Source organism: Taudactylus pleione, unplaced genomic scaffold (genome assembly GCF_031769625.1).
Source record: "Taudactylus pleione unplaced genomic scaffold, aTauple2 ptg000009l, whole genome shotgun sequence".
Lineage (NCBI taxonomy): Eukaryota > Metazoa > Chordata > Amphibia > Anura > Myobatrachidae > Taudactylus > Taudactylus pleione.
The window spans coordinates 10,129,902-10,149,119 of NW_028284412.1; the positions used below are offsets into that span (position 1 = coordinate 10,129,902).

A 19,218-nucleotide genomic window follows, 5' to 3' on the forward strand; every position below is an offset into this window, starting at 1 on the left:
CTACAGTCACTAGAGGTGACATAACCAGGGAATAAAAACACATCCAGATATATTGTTTATAGCATCTGTGGATCATTTACATTTAGTCGTATTACGAGTAAATGGGTCATAATTTTGTCAGTAAAAGTAAGAAACAGACAAATTATGGTTGTGATACAAAAGATTGACAATAAAAAGGTCGACAATAATTTGGTTGACACCAAAAGTTTGACATGGAAAAAGGTCGAAATGACAAGCGTTAGACAGTATCGAAGGTCGACAGGTACAAAAGGTCAAAATGGAAATGTTTGACACATTTTTATCTAACCTTAATCTTCACCCTAACCCTCCCCTTGGTGCCTAACCCTAACAGTCCCTGCTAGTGCCTAACCCTAACTGTTGGAGTAAGTGCCAAACCCTATCTGTGCCTCCTAATGCCTAACCCTAACCCTCCAGTAAGTGCCTAACCCTAACTTCTTCCTTGTTGACCTTTTGTACGGAACCCCAAATTAGACAGCCAACTGTGATTTTTGCCTGTGGCAAGACACACCTAAAATTAGTTTAGCCAGAGGTTCCCAAACTCCACAATTACAGTTAAAGGATTTAAGGATATCCATGCTTGAGCACAGGTGACTTAATTATTACCTCATTCTATTTGATTTAACCATCTGGGCTCAAGCATGGATATCCTTAAAACCTGGACTGTAAATGGAGGAGTTTGGGAACTTCTGAGTTAAGCTGACCACACAAGTGGACCTCTGTCAATTGGCCATTCAGGCCTCTAAAATGAATGTGGTGTCCTAGAATCACGCAATCAAATGGTTATTGTGCAAAAATGGAATTGTGATTAGAAGATGACTGTTGACTTGCTTAGTCAGCAGTCTATAGCAAGCAGTGCTCTGCGTATAGCAGTTTACTGCAACCTCAAATTCATGTTTTCTTTCAGATAATAAACAATCACCAAGTTAAAACAAAAATTATATATTTTGGCTGTAATAAAGCTGTAATTTCAATTTCATGATCTTTGTCCTTTAATGGAGAATTAACTTCTTTCAAATATTGTCAGGATGGTCCTAAGATACAATGACATTTCTATGCAAACATTTATCAAACAAATCTCTATTATCTGAGGTAGCAATCTAAGGGGAGATATGCTTACATTATCCTGAATTAAGTAATCTTCCTCGATTTAAGCAAAAACAAATCTTCTAGGGGTAAATTTACTAAAGGTCAACTTTGGCTTTTTGGGTCAATTTTCCATCGGTTTTGAAAATCGACCATTTACTACAAGTGAAACAGATGAAAAAACGGGCAAAAAGTTGAAATTACACTTTAGAACATGGACCCACAATCATTTTTTTTTTCTTTTTACATAGACAAGAATAGGAACCGCAGGTTTACTAATGGTTGGTTTGAAAAATTATAAATGGCTGCAAATCGACGGGAAGCCCAACCAACTAATAGACATGCCTAAGTTTGGGAGGAGCACTGCACAGATCACTATGATCTGTTCAGGCTTCATTACTGTAAAAAGTAAATTAAGGGATAAATTGAAAAAAACCACACGCATGGGATCCCCCCTTCCAAATTCATAACCAGCCTCGGACCTCTCAGCCTGGGCTGGCATGGCATAATAAGGGGGAAAAACAGAGTGGGGTTCCCCTTATTTTTCAATAACCAGCACCAGGATGAACCAGCCATGGCGATAATGTCATAGCAGTGAGACACACAGGGTGGAGTCCCCCTGCCATAACATTAACCAGCTCAATCTGGTCAACCCAGGGCTGGAATTCCCCGGAAAGTGGGGACCCCAAAAATAAAATGAGGTCCTCCCTTCCTAGTGGCGGTGGGTGCAGGGTCAATGGTAAAATAATAGATGATATTGTTCTTTACAGGTGGACTACAAGTTCCAGCAAGCCAACATCGACAGCCGCCCCTTTTGTAGTGAGCTCCGGAGCGAAAGAGTTGCTCTGGATGCTGCCAAACAAACATATTTCCAATCTCTAATCTCTGCTCAAGCCTCTAACCCCAAGCGACTTTTTAATACATTTAAACTGCTTCTTACCCCTCCCTTACCCAAGCCACCTGCTACTATCTGTGCACAAGATCTTGCTTCCTATTTCAAGGACAAGATTGATAAAATCCAAAATGAAATGGTATGCTCTTCCTCAGCTAATGACCTGCCCAATTCCCTACCTGAACCCTCTGGCACATTCTCTTCATGTGATCCCACAAATGAAGATGAACTATCTACACTCTTTTCATCCTCCTACTCTATTACCTCTCCTCTAGATCCTATACCCTCACAAATCAGTAAAGCTCTGTCTCCAGTGCTCATCCCAACCCTAACTAAAATCTGTAATCTCTCTCTCTCTACTGGCATCTTTCCATCACTGTTCAAGCATGGAGTGATTACTCCCATTCTGAAAAAAATCTAAATTCTGACCCTAACACTCTCTCAAAATACCGTTTTATCTCCCAGCTCCCATGCCTTTCCAAGCTACTTGAAAGACTTGTCTACACCTGCCTCACACACTTTCTTAACTCACACAACTTATTGGACCCACTTCAGTCTGGCTTTCGATCCCAACACTCCATGGAGACAGCACTGACTAAGGTAGTAAATGACCTGGTCACTGCCAAGGCTAAAGGTCATTACTCACTACTAATTCTTCTAGATTTCTCTGCTGCTTTTGACACTGTTGACCACTCTCTTCTCATACAAACACTACAATCCCTATGTCTTAAAGACAAAGCTCTTTCTTGGTTCTCTTCCTACCTATCTGATCACTCTTTTACTGTTCAGTTTTCTGATTCTGCCTCCTCTTTGCTACCTCTATTAGTTGGAGTACCGCAAGGCTCTGTCTTAGGTCCTCTGCTATTCTCAATCTATACCACCTCTCTTGGCAAACTAATCTGCTCTTTTGGATTTCAGTACCATCTGTATGCGGATGATACTCAAATCTACCTATTCTCCGCAGATTTATCACCATCTGTATTGGTCCGTGTCACTGAATGTCTTTCTGACATTTCATCTTGGATGTCATCTCGCCACCTGAAAATTAATATTTCTAAAACAGAATTAATTATATTTCCACCTGCCAATAACAGTTACTGATCTCTCGATCTCTGTTGATAACTCAACAATCCATCCTGCCCCAAAAGTTCTCTGCCTAGGTGTCATACTTGACTCTGAACTGTCCTTTGTTTCCCACATTCAATCTGTCTAAAAATCATGTTACATACATCTAAAAAACATGTCCAAAATTCGACCATATCTCACACAAGACACTGCTAAAACTGTAATCCATGCACTCATTATTTCCCGCATTGACTATTGCAATAGTCTCCTTATTGGTCTTCCCAAAAACAGGCTATCGCCATTATAATCCATTATGAATGCAGCTGCGAGGCTTAACTTCCTTGCCAAACGTTCATCGTCTGCTGCACCGCTCTGTCAGTTCCTCCATTGGCTGACGGTTTTCTACCGTATTCAATATAAAATACTTTTACTTACACATAAGACTATTAACCAAACTACATCAACATACATCTCTTCACTCATCTCAAAATATCTCCCTACCCAACCTCTCCGCTCAGCACAAGATCTGCATCTCTCATCCCCAAGCATTACTGCTCCCAATCACGGTTACAGGACTTTCTTCGTGCTGCACCCACTCTATGGAATGCCTTGCCACGCACAATAACACTTTCCTCTTGTCTCCAATTCTTCAAGCGTTCCCTGAAAACTCACCTCTTCAGGCAAACTTATCAGATTCCAGAACCCCCCCACATAACTTTCATAGCTTCCATATCTAATTACGGGATGTAGTCCACACATAACCTCACACATTGTCTTTCTTTCACATCCTCCTGATATTTGGCCAACATTCCTGTGTGACTGGATCATGCAGCCCACCAAGAAACTCTGCATTCTGGTTGGATCAAAATGCAATATATAGCACCTATCCTTATGTATCAATGCCTATTTCCCTATAGATTGTAAGCTTACGAGCAGGGCCTTCCTAGTTTTGTTCTATTTATGTTTCCAGTTGTAAAGTGCAATGGAATATATTGCGCTATATAAGAAACTGTTAATAAATAAATAAAAATAAATAAATAAGAGAGATAAAGAGAGAATGAAAACCCTCACCAGTGTGGCTAGACATTTTCTACAATGCCATGCAGGAGATAGTAAGGGCCTAAGGATCTTTACAATTGAGAGGGTACAGTTAGGTTGAGAGGAGGCTACTTGGTACGTGAATTATTAAGGAAAGAAGCAAAGTGGACCTTCATGATGGATAGTATTCACCCTAAGGGCATGAATGAAAATATTAGTTATTCAGTGTTCTTATAGAGGTCTTACCCATAGTATATAGATCAGCTATGTTATTATTGAATCGATAATTAATGGAGACGATTTGTATGAGTTTATATTAACACTAGGGATGTGCGCCGGACCATTTTTTGCGGATTTGGATTTGGTTCTAATTCGTCGTCCGGCTTTGGATTTGGATTTGCCAAACTGCGGTGACTGGCTTTGGATTTGGATTTGGATTTTTTTACAAAAATTGACAAAAAAAGCTAAAATCACATAAATTGGTCTTTTTTTTCTTCCTAGAGTATTATTAACCTCAATAACATTAATTTCCAGTCAATTTAGACCATATCACAGCTTATAATATTGTTTTCAACATTATTGGCCAAAGGTTGCAGTGAGCTGACTGGTTACTATTACTAAGCGACAAAGCAGCGGCACAACGACACAGACACCACAGTATAAAGCACATCTATGACACATTGCCACACAGCAGTGGCAGAAATGAAAAGTAGTGCACCCACCCAGTGGGGTACGGCCAGCAGAATCACAGTACTTGTTTACATAGTGGGCTACGGCCCTAGGAGTCACAGTGCACAATCTTATTCACATTACACCACACATAGTGCCCCTGATTCACATTACACCATAAAGTAGTGTCTCTTATTTATGTTACGACACACAGTAGTGCCCCTTTTACACAATGCCCACAGTAGTGACCCTTTTACACAATGCCCACAGTAGTGCCCCTTTTACACAATGCCCACAGTAGCGGTGTCCCTTACACAATGCCCCCAGCAGTGGTGCCCCCTATGCAGTCCCCTTAGTAGTAGGGTCCACTATGCAGTTCCCCCAGTAGAATGCCCCCCATTAGCAGGCCCCCCCAGTAGTATGCCCCCCATTAGCATGCCATCCAGTAGTATGCCCCCCATTAGCAGGCCCCCCCAGTAGTATGCCCCCCATTAGCAGGCCCCCTCAGTAGTATGCCCCCCATTAGCATGCCACCCAGTAGTATGTCCCCCAGTAGTATGGCCCCCCCAGTAGTAGGCTGCCCCAGTAGCAGGCCCCCCCCAGTAGTAGGCTGCCCCAGTAGTAGCCCCCCCTGTAGTATGGCCCCCCCTGTAGTATGGCCCCCCCTGTAGTATGCCCCCCCCAGTAGTATGGCCCCCCCAGCAGCAGGCCCCTCAGTAGTATGGCCCCCCCAGTAGCAGACCCCCCCCAGTAGTATAGCCCCCCCAGTAGCAGGCCCCTCAGTAGTATGGCCCCCCCAGTAGTATAGCCCCCCCAGTAGCAGACCCCCCCAGTAGTGCAGACCCCCCCAGTAGTATGGCCTCCCCGCACCCCCAGTAGCAGACCCCCCCAGTAGCGCCCCCGGCCCTTCCACAAATAAAAAATAAAAAAATAAAAACTTACCTGTATCCCCGCTCCCGCGCCGTCCGCTCTGTCACACGCTGAGGAGGGAGCCGGAAGACGGAGCTCATGTGTGAGCTCCAGCCGGCTCCCTCCGTGCAGCAGCCAATGAGAGTCTGTGTGACTCTCATTGGCTGCTGTAACAAACACACAGCTGCCGCTGGCGGCTGTGTGTTTGTGTCTGTGTAGGGCAGAGCGCTATCACAGCGCTCTGCCCTACACAATAGGAGCCCTGATGTCGGATTCTCTAGTGAGAATCCGACATCAGGCGGCCGCCGTTCGGCCCCGAACGGGGATCCGAGTCAGGCGGTGAACACCCGAACAGGGTTCGGGTGGACTCGGATCCCCAATGTTCGGAGCGGTTCGGATTCCACAGAATCCGAACCGCTCATCTCTAATTAACACATGTTAAATTTTGAATAATTTATTTATATTTATTCATTTTCTTGCACTTAACACATTATTGTATTTATGTATACTATTTCATAAGTAAATTACACAGTTTAGGTTGTTATTATATCATGTATGTATGCATGTACATGTGTACATGTTATCTATACTAATATATACTTATTTTTATTTTTTATTTTTATTTTATATTTGGATATATTGATATCACTTAATTTATGAGGTTACCTTCCTCTTCTTCATGGTTCTACACACTATATGAAATTTTGTCTTCACTTTACCACTAGATTTGTTTATATATGGAAGGATTTAAATATACATTTTTCACTTGATTACTGATGAATATATATTTATACTTTCATTTATATCTATTTTTGAGATATAACACTGTAGGTATTCTAATGCAGATATATATTTGAGAGCTTTTTATGAGATTGGTGATGTCATTATTTATTACACTCTCTTTTTTTAGAATATAACTGTTTTGGTATTTTTTTCATTATTTATATTTATTTTTTCTTATCTAGTTATTTTAGAATGGGATTATTAAAGGATCTACTATATCACGTATCTTTATGAAACTGTAATATATGGAGGACTATAATATATGGTTCAATTTGTAATATTTTATAACTTGATAATATACACTGAAATAGCTAATAAGGGTATATTTGTTTCCCATTGGCTAATTTATGTGTCAATCATGACTGAGATAAGATGATAGGTGGATACTGGTATTTAAGGCCAGGTTTGACAGGTTCTCTGGTCAGCCTTTTGAGAAAGCACAAGCGAAACACGTGTCTAGTCGTTCTCTGTGCCAGTCCTAAATGTTAATAATACCTGTTGTACCTCTAATTTGAATATTATGATAGAAATTGAAGCTCCACTGAATTGATAGTAATTCTAGCTGTAGCTTTTGCACGGTGCTGCAGAGCCAGTGCAAATAGTGCAGCTTATACTCTAAGAGCAGGAGATATACCAAGCTAGCTGAGAGGAGACATGTGGCCAGACTCAAAGCGCTGCTGTGTATATTAAGTGAGCCAGCTGAGAAAGATATGCGGCCACTGCAAGCAGCGCTGCCTTATGTGATAACTCGGCTGAATGAGAGAGCTATGCGGCCAGAGTCAGCAGTGCCGCTTTATATTATACTATTACCCCGTCTGTATGAACCAAGCTATTAATTAGTGATGAATGGGAACAGGCACGTGTAAATTAGAGGAATTACTGGCAGGCTGGATACTCTGTAATGATCTGTTTGTTATCCACTATTAAACCAGACTATTGAGATTGATACAGTGTTGCTGTTCTGGAATCAACGTGGTGTTGTGGAAACACAATTACAAACAGAGAAATGGTCTATAATGTGTTACATTATAATATAACACCCTAGTAAGGGGATTCATTTGGTTGATATATTAGATCTGTAAGCACACATGATTATAACTGGATCTTCCAATTGAGACGTACACACGTGGGTTAAACGAATTGCTGATGCTCTCTATTAAGCAGCCAATAATTTGAGAAAATCTGAAAATGTAATTGAATTTAGGAGCATTATAAATTTAATAGGTACACAAAGGGACACTATTAAGTGTATATGTGACAAATATATAGGACTGAGCACACATATTTTAATATGTTCTGTTATATGTAATATGGTATGTTTTGTATTTTGCAGTGTTTGTTCACCCAAGGGTGTATTTTAAGAATTATAATAAAGGTTATATTTTATTTTTATTATAAGTAATAGTGCACTCATATAGGGATTCTTTCCTTCTCTTCTTTTTTGGAATTAGTTTTTTGTTTATAACAAAACATTTAAATTTTTTGTGTTAAGAAAATTTTGAATGGCATTTGCTGTTTTTGTTTTTTGTGTGTTTTATTGTTTTAATTTCAATTAGTAGTATTTATATTGAAAGATACAATAGATTTTTTTATATATATTTCATGTTATCTGGAAAGGCAATTATTGTTGGGATTATTTTGATTAGCTGATGGAAATTGATTCACTAGATTCAGAGATATTATGTTAAAATGTAATAACAGTCTGTAGTAGTGTCTTTCCATTGTGATGTGCTATTGTATGATCATTGTGTGATGAAGGTATTTGTTTATTTTTTCTTTTCTGTAATTTTTTATGGTGTATGTTAAAATTGAGAAAAAATTTACTATAAAATAAAGTATGTAATTTTTTTTTATTTTTAATAAAATAGTACCACAGCCACTGTGTGTGTGTGTATTGTGGTTCTTTTAATATTTTCTTTACAGGCAGACTACAGGTGTCAAAGAGCCCTTAATATCTGGGCATGTTGTTCCACAAGTGCCGGCATGCTGGGGCAGACTGCCTGGGACTTGTATTCCAACTGTAACATCTGTCATGGCGGCGCGTGCATACGCTGCGGCTGCTGTACTCACAGTTGTGGGTCGGGGAGGGTGCCGGCCGCTGCTGCTGCTCCTCCTTCTGTTCTGGGCATGACCCCAGGAAAGCTCCGGGCGCATCTGTTATCCACGGCTGGCGTTACTAAGGCTTGCGGGAGTCGGGAACCACGTGGACTGGCTTGGCGGCGGGTCGTTCGGTGGGGTCCTTCCTCTCAGCGGCCAGGTTTGATGACGCCGCCGTCGCTGAGGCCGCTGCGGATGGCTGGTCAGGCTTCCTTTCGACGGCCAGGCTTGATGACGCTGCCGGCGCTGAGGCTTCCATGGTGGGTGGCTGGCGCCGTGGAGGTTCGGATGGCGCTGCTGCTGAAGGAGGTGATAATATCGCTGTCTCTGGAGAGACAGGTAACCAGTCGGGCAGCCAGGAGGAGCGGAGCTGGAGACACTGGAGACGGAGTGGAGGTCGGCGGTGGAGGCAGGAGTGGCAGTGGAACCAGGGACTGTTCCAGAGACACCCTCGCAGGCAGAGTAGGCAAAAGATGGGTAAGAGAGCTGGCATTCAGGTGAGACTTAGGTCTCACCCTTTTAACCCCTCTCTCCCTAGTTTATTTCTGGCTAATGTCAGATCTCTCCACAATAAAATGGATGAGATTAGACTTAGACTAGGCTGTAATCAGTCTCTTAATAACTGTTCTTTATTAATATTGACTGAGTCCTGGCTGAGGGACAATGGATTATCCTTTCCAGCTTCCAGAAAGAACTTTGTTCCGGGCTGATAGGACCTTGGAGTCCAGAAAAAAAGGAGTAGTGGACTTTGCGTTTATGTCCATGATAAATGGTGTACTAATGCTATCATGATAGAGTCGCAGTGCACAGCTGATGTAGAATTTATGCTACTTAAATGTAGGCCTTTTTATTTACCCCGGGAACTTTCTGTGGTTTTATTAGCAGCAGTATACATTCCGCCGCAGGATAATGTTACCTTAGCTTTGGATATTTTATTTAACGTTTTTCAAAACAATTGTCTTTGCATCCAGATTGTGCTTTTATTGTTGCTGGAGATTTTAATCAGGCTAATTTGAAGTTGGTTTTTCCAAAATTAATTCAGAATGTGGAGCTTCCAACACGTGGGGCTAATATATTAGATCATATTTATACTAATGTTAAAAATGCATTTGAAACTGTTCTGTGTCCTCATATAGGGCAGTCCGAATACGTTTCTATTTTTTTAGTACCAAAATACTCCCCTTTGATTAGGCGATCTGGGGCAGTCATTAAGAATGTTACAGTTTGGCCAGAAGGGGCCTTACTGAAATTACAAGGTTGCTTGGATTGTACTGAGTGGGATTTGTTTTTAGAGGAAGCTAGGATGGGTCCTGATATAAATGTGGCCCACTTAGCTTCCATGGTTTTATTGTATTTGAATTGCTGTATATAAAGTGTTACAGTTAGGAAGGCTATACGCTTTTTTCCAAACGATAAACCTTGGATGAACGGTAATGTGAGTTCCTTGCTACGATCCAGAGACCTTGCCTTTAAATCAGGGGATTGTTTAGCTTACTCTACTGCCCGGTCTGAATTGAAGAAGGGTATTAGATTGGCTAGGAAGGCCTACTCCAATAGGATAGAGTGTCACTTTAGTGAATCTGGTGATTCTAGGTCCCTGTGGCAGGGAATTAAGCACTTAACCGACTATAAAGCCTTGAATTCAGGTGGTCCCAAGGTGGGGGACCCTTCGGCGGACGAATTTAATAAATTTTATGCTAGGTTTGATGGTGTGGATAATATCTGTGCTATCCCGTTTAAAGACCCAGGGGGTTCTTGGATCTTGGCAGAGGCCGATGTCAGGTCTTGTTTGCAGGGAACCAGTTCTAGGAAGGCTGCTGGCCCTGACTGTATTCCCGGCAAGGTTTTGCGTGAGTGTGCTGATCAACTAACTGGCATTCTCACGATTATTTTTAACTTGTCCCTTGCTCAAGGTATTGTCACAGGTTGTCTTAAGACTACTACAATTATTCCAGTTCCGAAAACTACGTTCATTTCTGGGCTAAATGACTATCGCCCTATTGCCCTTACTTCATTAATCATGAAGTGCTTTGAGCGTTTGGTCTTGGTACGCCTTAAGGGTAGCATTCCAGATGCTTTTGATAATTATCAATTTGCATATAGATCTAATAGATCTACTGAAGATGCTGCTCTTATGGTCCTTCATAGGGTATTTTGCCATTTAAAGAATAAGGATTCGTATGTTAGACTGTTGTTTGTAGACTACAGCTCTGCTTTTAACACCGTTGTCCCGTCTTTACTTATTGCTAAATTGTTAGCAATTGATTTAGATGAGCCTATTTGCAATTGGTTATTGGACTTTCTGTCTGACCGTTCGCAGTCGGTTAGGCTGGGAGATCAGTTTTCATCTCCAATTGTTGTGAATACTGGAGTACCACAGGGTTGTGTTCTTAGTCCCTTCCTTTATTCCTTGTATGAGTGAGTCTCTAGTTCTGAATCTAATCTGATCGTAAAATTTGCTGGCGATACTACAGTTGTAGGTCTGATTACTAACGAGGATGAGGTCGGCTACAGGGCAGAGGTAGATCGACATATTAGATGGGGTAAGGACAATAAGTTGCTGTTAAACAGTAAAAAAACTAAAGAGATGGTGGTTGATTTTAGGAGGTCAAGGAGAAATGTTCCCCGTCCTTTAATTCTGAATGGCGTTGAAGTAGAGAGGGTGGGTGATTTTAAGTTTCTTGGTATTACATTTTCGGCGGACCTGTCGTGGTCGTCACATGTTTCTTTAGTGGTAGGAAAGGCTCAGCAACACCTGTATTTCCTTAGGAAATTAAAAGGAGGTGGATTATCTAGGCCGTTGCTGTTAAATTTCTACCGTGGTATAATTGAGAGCCTTTTAACTTATTCGATTACTGTTTGGTACGGGAACTCCACATGTTTGGAGCAGAGGGCCTGATTCAGAGCTGGACGCTCTTTGCGGACGGTCGTTTCAAAAAAGGGGCCGGCTATTTAAATTGAGCGCTCGCTCTTTGCGGTTTGTTGACGCCTCTATGTCTGAGCGAGAGAACGAAAAATGCGCTCGCTATTTTGTAAAGACGCCCCTTTGCCGTTCGCATCACACGTCATCTCCGGTATTTATTTGATTAATTGGGTACATCGAAAGGCATCTGAACTGCTCACAGTGCTTGTGGTAGGTTTTTCTTACCGCTATCACTGCGAGCAGTTCAGGCTAAAAGACAACCAGCGTCGATGACGCTCCTTTACTAATTATGCACTCCCATTAAACGCCCTTTTGACTGTTAGGCACGCCTGCGTTCGGATCTCCACTCCCCGTTTTCAAGCACCTTCCCGTTACCACCTACAAACGGTACATTCTGTCAATCAAATTAGCAGCCCCTCGCTGTTTTGCGAGCGCACGATATCCGACCGCAATGACTGGTTTGCGCATGCGCATTACGTCCCATACGCACGCGCAGTCGTGCGAACATCGCTCAGAGCGAACGAGCGGCCGCTTACGAGCGGCTCTGAATCAGGCCCAGAGATCACTGTCTAGAGTGATAAGGGCAGCTGAAATAATTATTGGTCAGTCTCTACCTAGGCTAGAGGACATTTATGTTAAAAGGTGTGCTTCTACAGCTAACAAGATGATTGTTTCTCACTTCTGCCTTCTGGAAAGCGTTTTAGATGTCTCAAGTTTCGTACTAGTAGGATGCGGAATAGTTTTTTCCCTGCTGCTATAGTCAATTTAAATATTTTAAAGGGTGTTATGTAATTGTTGACTGTGAGTATCTTGCATTTTACTTTCGCTAATGCATTTTATGTGGATGTGACAATAAATTTGATTTGATTTGATAAAATAATATTTAACCATTAATCGCGCGCCCACTGACACCACAGCCAGGACTGATTATTCCTCAGGAGGGGGGACTCCATTTTATTTTTGGGGTCCCCCTTTTCTGTGGAATTCCAGCCCTGGGCTAACAAGTTTGAGGTTGGTTTACGTGATGGCAGGGGGACTCCATGCTGTGTGACTTCCTGTTATGGCATTATCCCGCAAGATGGTTCAGCTTGATGCTGGTTATAGGAAAATAGGGGGAACCCCACACCATTTTTCCCCTTACTTTCCAATACCAGCCCAGGCCGAGAGCTCTAAGGCTGGTTATGGGAGGCATTTTTTTATTTTTTTTAACTCTTAAAGCTTTTTACACCTAAGAAGTCTGCACAGATCATTGCAGTGCTTCTGTTTGGACGAGTTTGCCGTTGTTTTTTCAATTCTATTTGACGTAGGATTTGAACTGAAAGATCAAAACCAACGGCATTCAGAGCTGCAAATACTGACTGAAATTGAAGCTGATTGGTTTAATGCTACAAATATCCGACAGTTGATAGTCATTTTTTCACAGCAACTCGATGGCTATGACAGTTGTTTACCGTCGGTTTTGGTTTAGAATCAAAACCAACCTTTACTAATTTTACCCCCAAGCAGGGCTGCCATCAGAAATCATGGGGCCCAGTACAAATGAAAAAGGCATGGCCCCCCCACATCCTTGGTTCCTCCCCTCAAAGGCCTGGTGGACGCAGAGGTGCAGCGTTGAGCTCTGGTACCTGAAGCATACTTGCCTACTTTTGAAAAGTAGTTGGAGGGAGATCATTTACGGAAGTAGCAAACGACACGTGCTGTGTTGGAGGGTGTGGCCAGCACCGCCCAAAAGGCATGTCTAGATCCATCTATTGGTGTATCTATTACCACGCGCACACACACACACAGTAATAGGACCCCACACACACACAGTAATAGGACCCCCCACACACACACACAGTAATAGGACCCCCCCACACGCACACAGTAATAGGACCCCCCCACACAGACTCACATTAATGGTCCTCCCACTGACACACACACACACACAGTAATAGGACCCCCCCACACAGACTCACATTAATGGTCCCCCCACTGACACACCCACACACACACAAACACAGTAATAGACCCCCACACCCACACTCTCTCTCTCTCATCCCCTCACCTGTCCTCTCCTGCAGCACCACTGACATTCATGGTTCTTGCTCGAGCTACAGTGAGCTCTGATCAGTCACACAGCTTCTCAGTCAGTTCAGCGTAGGCTCCTCCCCCAGCTGTCTGTCCTCCGTTATGGCTGGGAAGTCTGGGCTGGCCAGGGAATGCTGGGAGCATCAGTCTCTCCCAGCAGTCAGTGTGTGGCCCATGTGACTGTCAGCTGTGCAGGGGGCGGACCTGGGAGGAGGCATCTCCGGGCTTCATAGCAAACAGACTCCCTGCCCCTGCGTCTTGCTGTATACAAGCCTGGGCCCCATCGCGCATGCGCAGGTAGGATTTCCTGCAGGGCAGTGGGGAAAGCGGGGGATTGCATATACATTGCGGGGTAGCGGGAGCTCCCATCTTAATTCGGGAGGCTCCCGCAGAAATCGGGAGGGTAGGCAAGCATGACCTGAAGCAAGTGTATGCAATGAGCTCCCACCACGGTACTGACGTGCCTCACATGCCTCCCAGACTCACACATACACGCGCAAAATAAGAGTCCATCCACAAATGTAAAATAGGCAGCAATATTTGACATGGACGTGACACAGCTTACAGATGGGTATGTAGGATTCAGGAATAATACAGGGGACAGTGGGGCAGATTGTTTAAAGGGTGGAGGGGGCAGAGGCAGGATTCAGGAATAATACAGGGGACAGTGGGGCAGATTGTATAGGGGTGGAGGGGGCAGAGGAAGGATTTAGGAATAATACAGGGGACAGTGGGGCAGATTGTATAGGGGTGGAGGGGGCAGAGGAAGGATTCAGGAATAATACAGTGGGGCAGATTGTTTGGAGGTGGGCAGAGGCAGGATTCAGGAATAATACAGGGGACAGTGGGGCAGATTGTACAGGGGTGGAGGGGGAAGAGGCAGGATTCAGGAATAATACAGGGGACAGTGGGGCAGATTGTACAGGGGTGGAGGGGGCAGAGGCAGGATTCAGGAATAATACAGGGGACAGTGGGGCAGATTGTTTAGGGGTGGAGCGGGCAGAGGCAGGATTCAGGAATAATTCAGGGGACAGTGGGGCAGATTATTTAGGGGTGGAGCGGGCAGAGGCATGATTCAGGAATAATACAGGGGACAGTGGGACAGATTGTATAGGAGTGGAGGGGGCAGAGGAAGGATTCAGGAATAATACAGGGGTACAGTGGGGCAGATTGTTTGGGGGTGGAGGTGGGCAGAGGCAGGATTCAGGAATAATACAGGGGACAGTGGGGCAGATTGTACAGGGGTGGAGGGGGCAGAGGCAGGATTCAGGAATAATACAGGGGACAGTGGGGCAGATTGTACAGGGGTGGAGGGGGCAGAGGCAGGATTCAGGAATAATACAGGGGACAGTGGGGCAGATTGTTTAGGGGTGGAGGGGGCAGAGGCAGGATTCAGGAATAATACAGGGGACAGTGGGGCAGATTATTTAGGGGTGGAGCGGGCAGAGGCATGATTCAGGAATAATACAGGGGGACAGTGGGGCAGATTGTATAGGGGTGGAGGGGGCAGAGGCATGATTCAGGAATAATACAGGGGACAGTGGGGCAGATTGTTTGGGGGTGGAGGTGGGCAGAGGCAGGATTCAGGAATAGTAAAGGAGGCAGGGGAGCATATTGTTTGGGGGTGGAGGTGGGCAGAGGCAGGATTCAGGAATAGTAAAGGAGGCAGGGGGCAGACTCACCTCTGTGTGTGCACTGCAGTCACTCTCTCACATTTTCTTCTTCAGTCAATAAGTGCAGTGCACACAGTTACTGTCCAATGAGAGCAGGGGGAGGAGAGTAGGAGAGCTGAGGGTGGAGCAACTATCGAGGCAGCAGAGGTGAAGAAGAAACTTAACTTATTTTGTGGGGTCCTAAAAGGGGAACCTGTCTGTGAGAGGGGGCCCAGTGCAACTAACTTTATTAGAAACTTGTCCTCCTGCCAGGGGCGTCTTAAGAGAGGAGGGGGCCTGTGTTAACTCCCGATGCGGGGCCCCCTACTCTCTCCCCAGTGGCCGGCAGCCGGCTGACGCGGCTGGCCAGTCACTGGAGCATTAATAGACTCTGAGCACTAGAGTGTGCCCGGAGTCTACTGGGCATGCGCAGAACGCCATGAAAATGGCCATGGCGGCCATTTTCCGGTGTTCTGTGCATGCACAGTAAACTCCGGGCACACTCTAGTGCCCGGATTCTACTGCGCATGCACAGAACACGGGAAAAATGGCCGCAGCGGCCATTTTTCCGGTGTTCTGAGCAGCGTTGACACCCGTCGTGGGACCACAGACAGGTAAGTTTAAAATAATATGGGTGCAGGGTGTAAGGTGCGGGGCTCCCTTGGACCCAGGGGCCCGTGTGCCCCTCACACACAGCACCCATTGTAAATACACCACTGCCTCCTGCAGATGCTTCTGATTCTATCAGAAGCAGCCAGACATTGGTGTCGGGTAGGTGTGTGCTTTAGCAGTGCTGCTGGCTGGAGAGTTAATGAATGACTCACACAGTGATGACTTATTCATATCTCCGGACAGCACTAGCAGCTCAGCCTGAGGATGAATAATTAACAATTAATTAACTCTGCAGTTTGCCGGCCCCTCAGCTATCCGGGATGGTACAGGAGCACTGGCTGTCCCCCCCTGATGGCGGCCCTGCACCCAAGTGTGTCATTTGTTATTTCATATAAACGCTATGTGGTGGGAAATTCCCCTGTCTTTTTACATATACAAGTGTATGGGATAATAACGTATTTTGGCACATGGGCACAGCTGTATGTATCTCAAGATGCGGATGGCTCTTCAAGGGCAACATATGCGTCCGGTTTACTACTAGTCAAAATCAGTTGGCACTTGCACCGACCTTATCCTAGGGGCAAAAATATGCCTACTAATAGGTGTATATATGCTTATGTGCTGGTCTGCATGGATCACATTTGCAGGAACAAGCCAATACTTGACTCTGTCTACATGAGAGCTTCCTGTCACACCCCAGTTACTTTTAGAATGCGCTTGACTTTGTATTCTCACATTTACGTGCACTCATTTTCTGAGCATGTGAAAAGCTAATTCACACAAGTTGCACTTGGCAAACTGGCTTCCATTTACCTGCATCAGCCCCTTTGTCTCACTGTGAAATGACTCATGTTGGAAGGTATGGCAGAACACTGCCTTGTAATATGTCTTTAAGACTTCATAAATACATTTTGTTGCTATAATTATTGGAGTTGCTAAATGGTTCTACTTAATTCCATGCAGTGTACTGACTGGGTCCAACTTGTTGTAGCACTATGACTGTTCTAAGGTTTGGATTGCTTTTGGACTGGTTTAATGCTACAAATTTCCAAATGGTCTGACAGCCAGACAAGTCAGACCACCCTACAGCTTTGTTTAACTAATTAGTTAAAAGTTGGATCTTGCTGGTTGTACTCGCATACAGTACATGCAGACATTTATGATGAAATAAAAAACACAATAGTAGCCCAACACTATGAAAAGCTCCTAAAAATTACAAATTTAATAACCAGAAATTCCAATTTGACGCACCTGGTATTTCAGCTTCCCGTCCTGGAAAAGTCGAAGTGTGTGCTGGCGCTCTAAAGAATCTCCATATATATGACTGAGGTCAACCTATAAAAGACATAACGTTTATCATCACATCCATGTAGCTAATTGAAAGAAATATCTAAGTAATGTACTCCCTCAGTCTTGTTGGCAGAATTACTTGGTAAATAAGATTAAATAGGCTAATTTAAAGGTCCATTATGTCAAAGGGTAAATCCTTTAAAGAGGAAGGCCACATAATTCATGATAATGCAGGGAAACTTTCAGCACTATTAAATCTGTAATGTTCATGTAGAAATGATGGTGAAATGTGTGTGGTCTTGTTTGGTTGAGTGTAACACTCATTTAAAGCAATTCTTAGATGACCTACTGTATACGTTATATTAGAGCGATCTAGTACTGACATTACAGTGCCGAAATAATAACAGGGCAGACAGAGCAGTCTCCCAGCCCCCCCGCCACCTCTCCCCACACACACACAGGAAGCCCCCACACATAGCTATGTCTATATGGGGGGATCTGTGTGGCATGTGAAATGGGGGCTTTGCAGCTTGTTCTACACATTGGCGGTACTGGGAGCAGAGCCGTAACTAGACTTTTTGGTGCCCTGTGCCTGAAAGAGCATTGGCGCCCCCGCCCCTATTTTTTAAATAGAGACATAAAATAGTGCACCTGAAAAAGGGCCATAGCCACATGGGGAAGGGCCAGGGAAGAGATAGGGGAGGGCAGGAGATGCTGGGAATAAAAGAAGAGGAAGCCACAAGTGAGAATGATAATAAACAGGAAATTTGAGAGGTCCAAACAGCACCCCCTGCCCTGCGGAGCCCTGTGCCATGGCACTGGTTGCACTACCCTAGTTACGGCCCTGACTGGGAGTATTTACACATTATTATTTTTAATAACATAGCCAGTATATTATTTTGACAAATGTATTGTTGTTAGGGGCCTGCACAATTAGGGGTGTAGCCAGAACTTTGTGGGCCCCATAACAATATTTGCTTCAGAGGCCATCGTTCCCAGTGATGCAGTGCGCAGGTGATGTCATGATGTCACCTGCGCTGTGAGGAGCCTGCTCGGCAGCTACAGCAGCATGGACAGTGGCCGCATGGTCAGCGATGTCCAGCGTGGTCAGGTAAGTACTGGGGTCAGGAAAGTACTGGAGGGCACTACTTTAAGGGGCACTACATAAGGGGGCACAACTACAGGAGCCAGCGCACATGGGTTCAACTACAGAGGCACTGCATATGGGCACAAATAAAGGGGCACTGCATATGGGCACAGCGACAGGGGTACTGCATATGGGCACAACTACAGGGGGCACTGCTACAGAGGGCAATGCATAAAGGGCACTACTACAGAGGGTATTGCATAATGGGTACTACTACAGGGGGCATTGCATAAGGGACACTACTAACAGAAGCACTGCATAATGGGCACAACTACAGGGGGCACTGCATAAGGGGAACTAACTTGATACATGCAGTTTACAGGTTATAAACTATGTTTCCAATAATCTGGTTCTACAAGGACATAGGAACTGCAACCTGTCTTGAGCTGAGGTGACAGACTGCCAGGAGCGGAGAGGAGGGTTGATGAGGTAGATCTTTCAAGGTGGAATGTAATGGGCATTACTGTGTGACATAATGTTTAAGGGGCATTACTGTGTGGCACAATGTGCTATAAGGGGTATTACTTAGTGTGGTATAATGTGTTATAAAGGGCATTACTGTGTGGCATTGTGTGTTATAAGGGGCATTATTGTGTGGCATAATGTGTAAGGGGCATTGCTGTGTGGCATAATGTGTTGTAATGGGAATTACAGTGTTGCATAATCTCTTATAAGGTATTATGGTGTGGCACAATGTGTTACAAGGGGCATTACTTAATGTGGCATAATGTGTAAGGGGCATTACTGTATCACAAAACCACACACCTTTTTTGGGAGTGCATGTGCCAGAGGCATAAACTGAAAAACATAGGGCCTGATTCAGAGCTGAACGCTCTGACCAGAGCGCTCGCTCTGAATCAGGGCCGTCCCAGCTAAATTTGGAGCGTCCTCCTGGCCGCTCGCATAGCTGTGGGTGCCACCCACAGCTTATGCGAGCGGGCAAAAAGATGGTCAAAGACCATCGCGA

At 44.3% G+C, this 19,218-nt stretch overlaps 1 protein-coding gene across 1 annotated transcript in view; it reads right to left on the reverse strand.

Moving 5' to 3' along the window:
• Positions 1–19,218, reverse strand: part of PTGS1 (prostaglandin-endoperoxide synthase 1) — a 126,330-nt gene that overhangs the window by 38,148 nt on the left and 68,964 nt on the right. Inside the window, exon 7 of the mRNA XM_088466614.1 lies at positions 17,066–17,149. Coding sequence (XP_088322740.1) covers positions 17,066–17,149 — 84 coding nt within the window. The remainder of the gene's footprint in view (positions 1–17,065; positions 17,150–19,218) is intronic.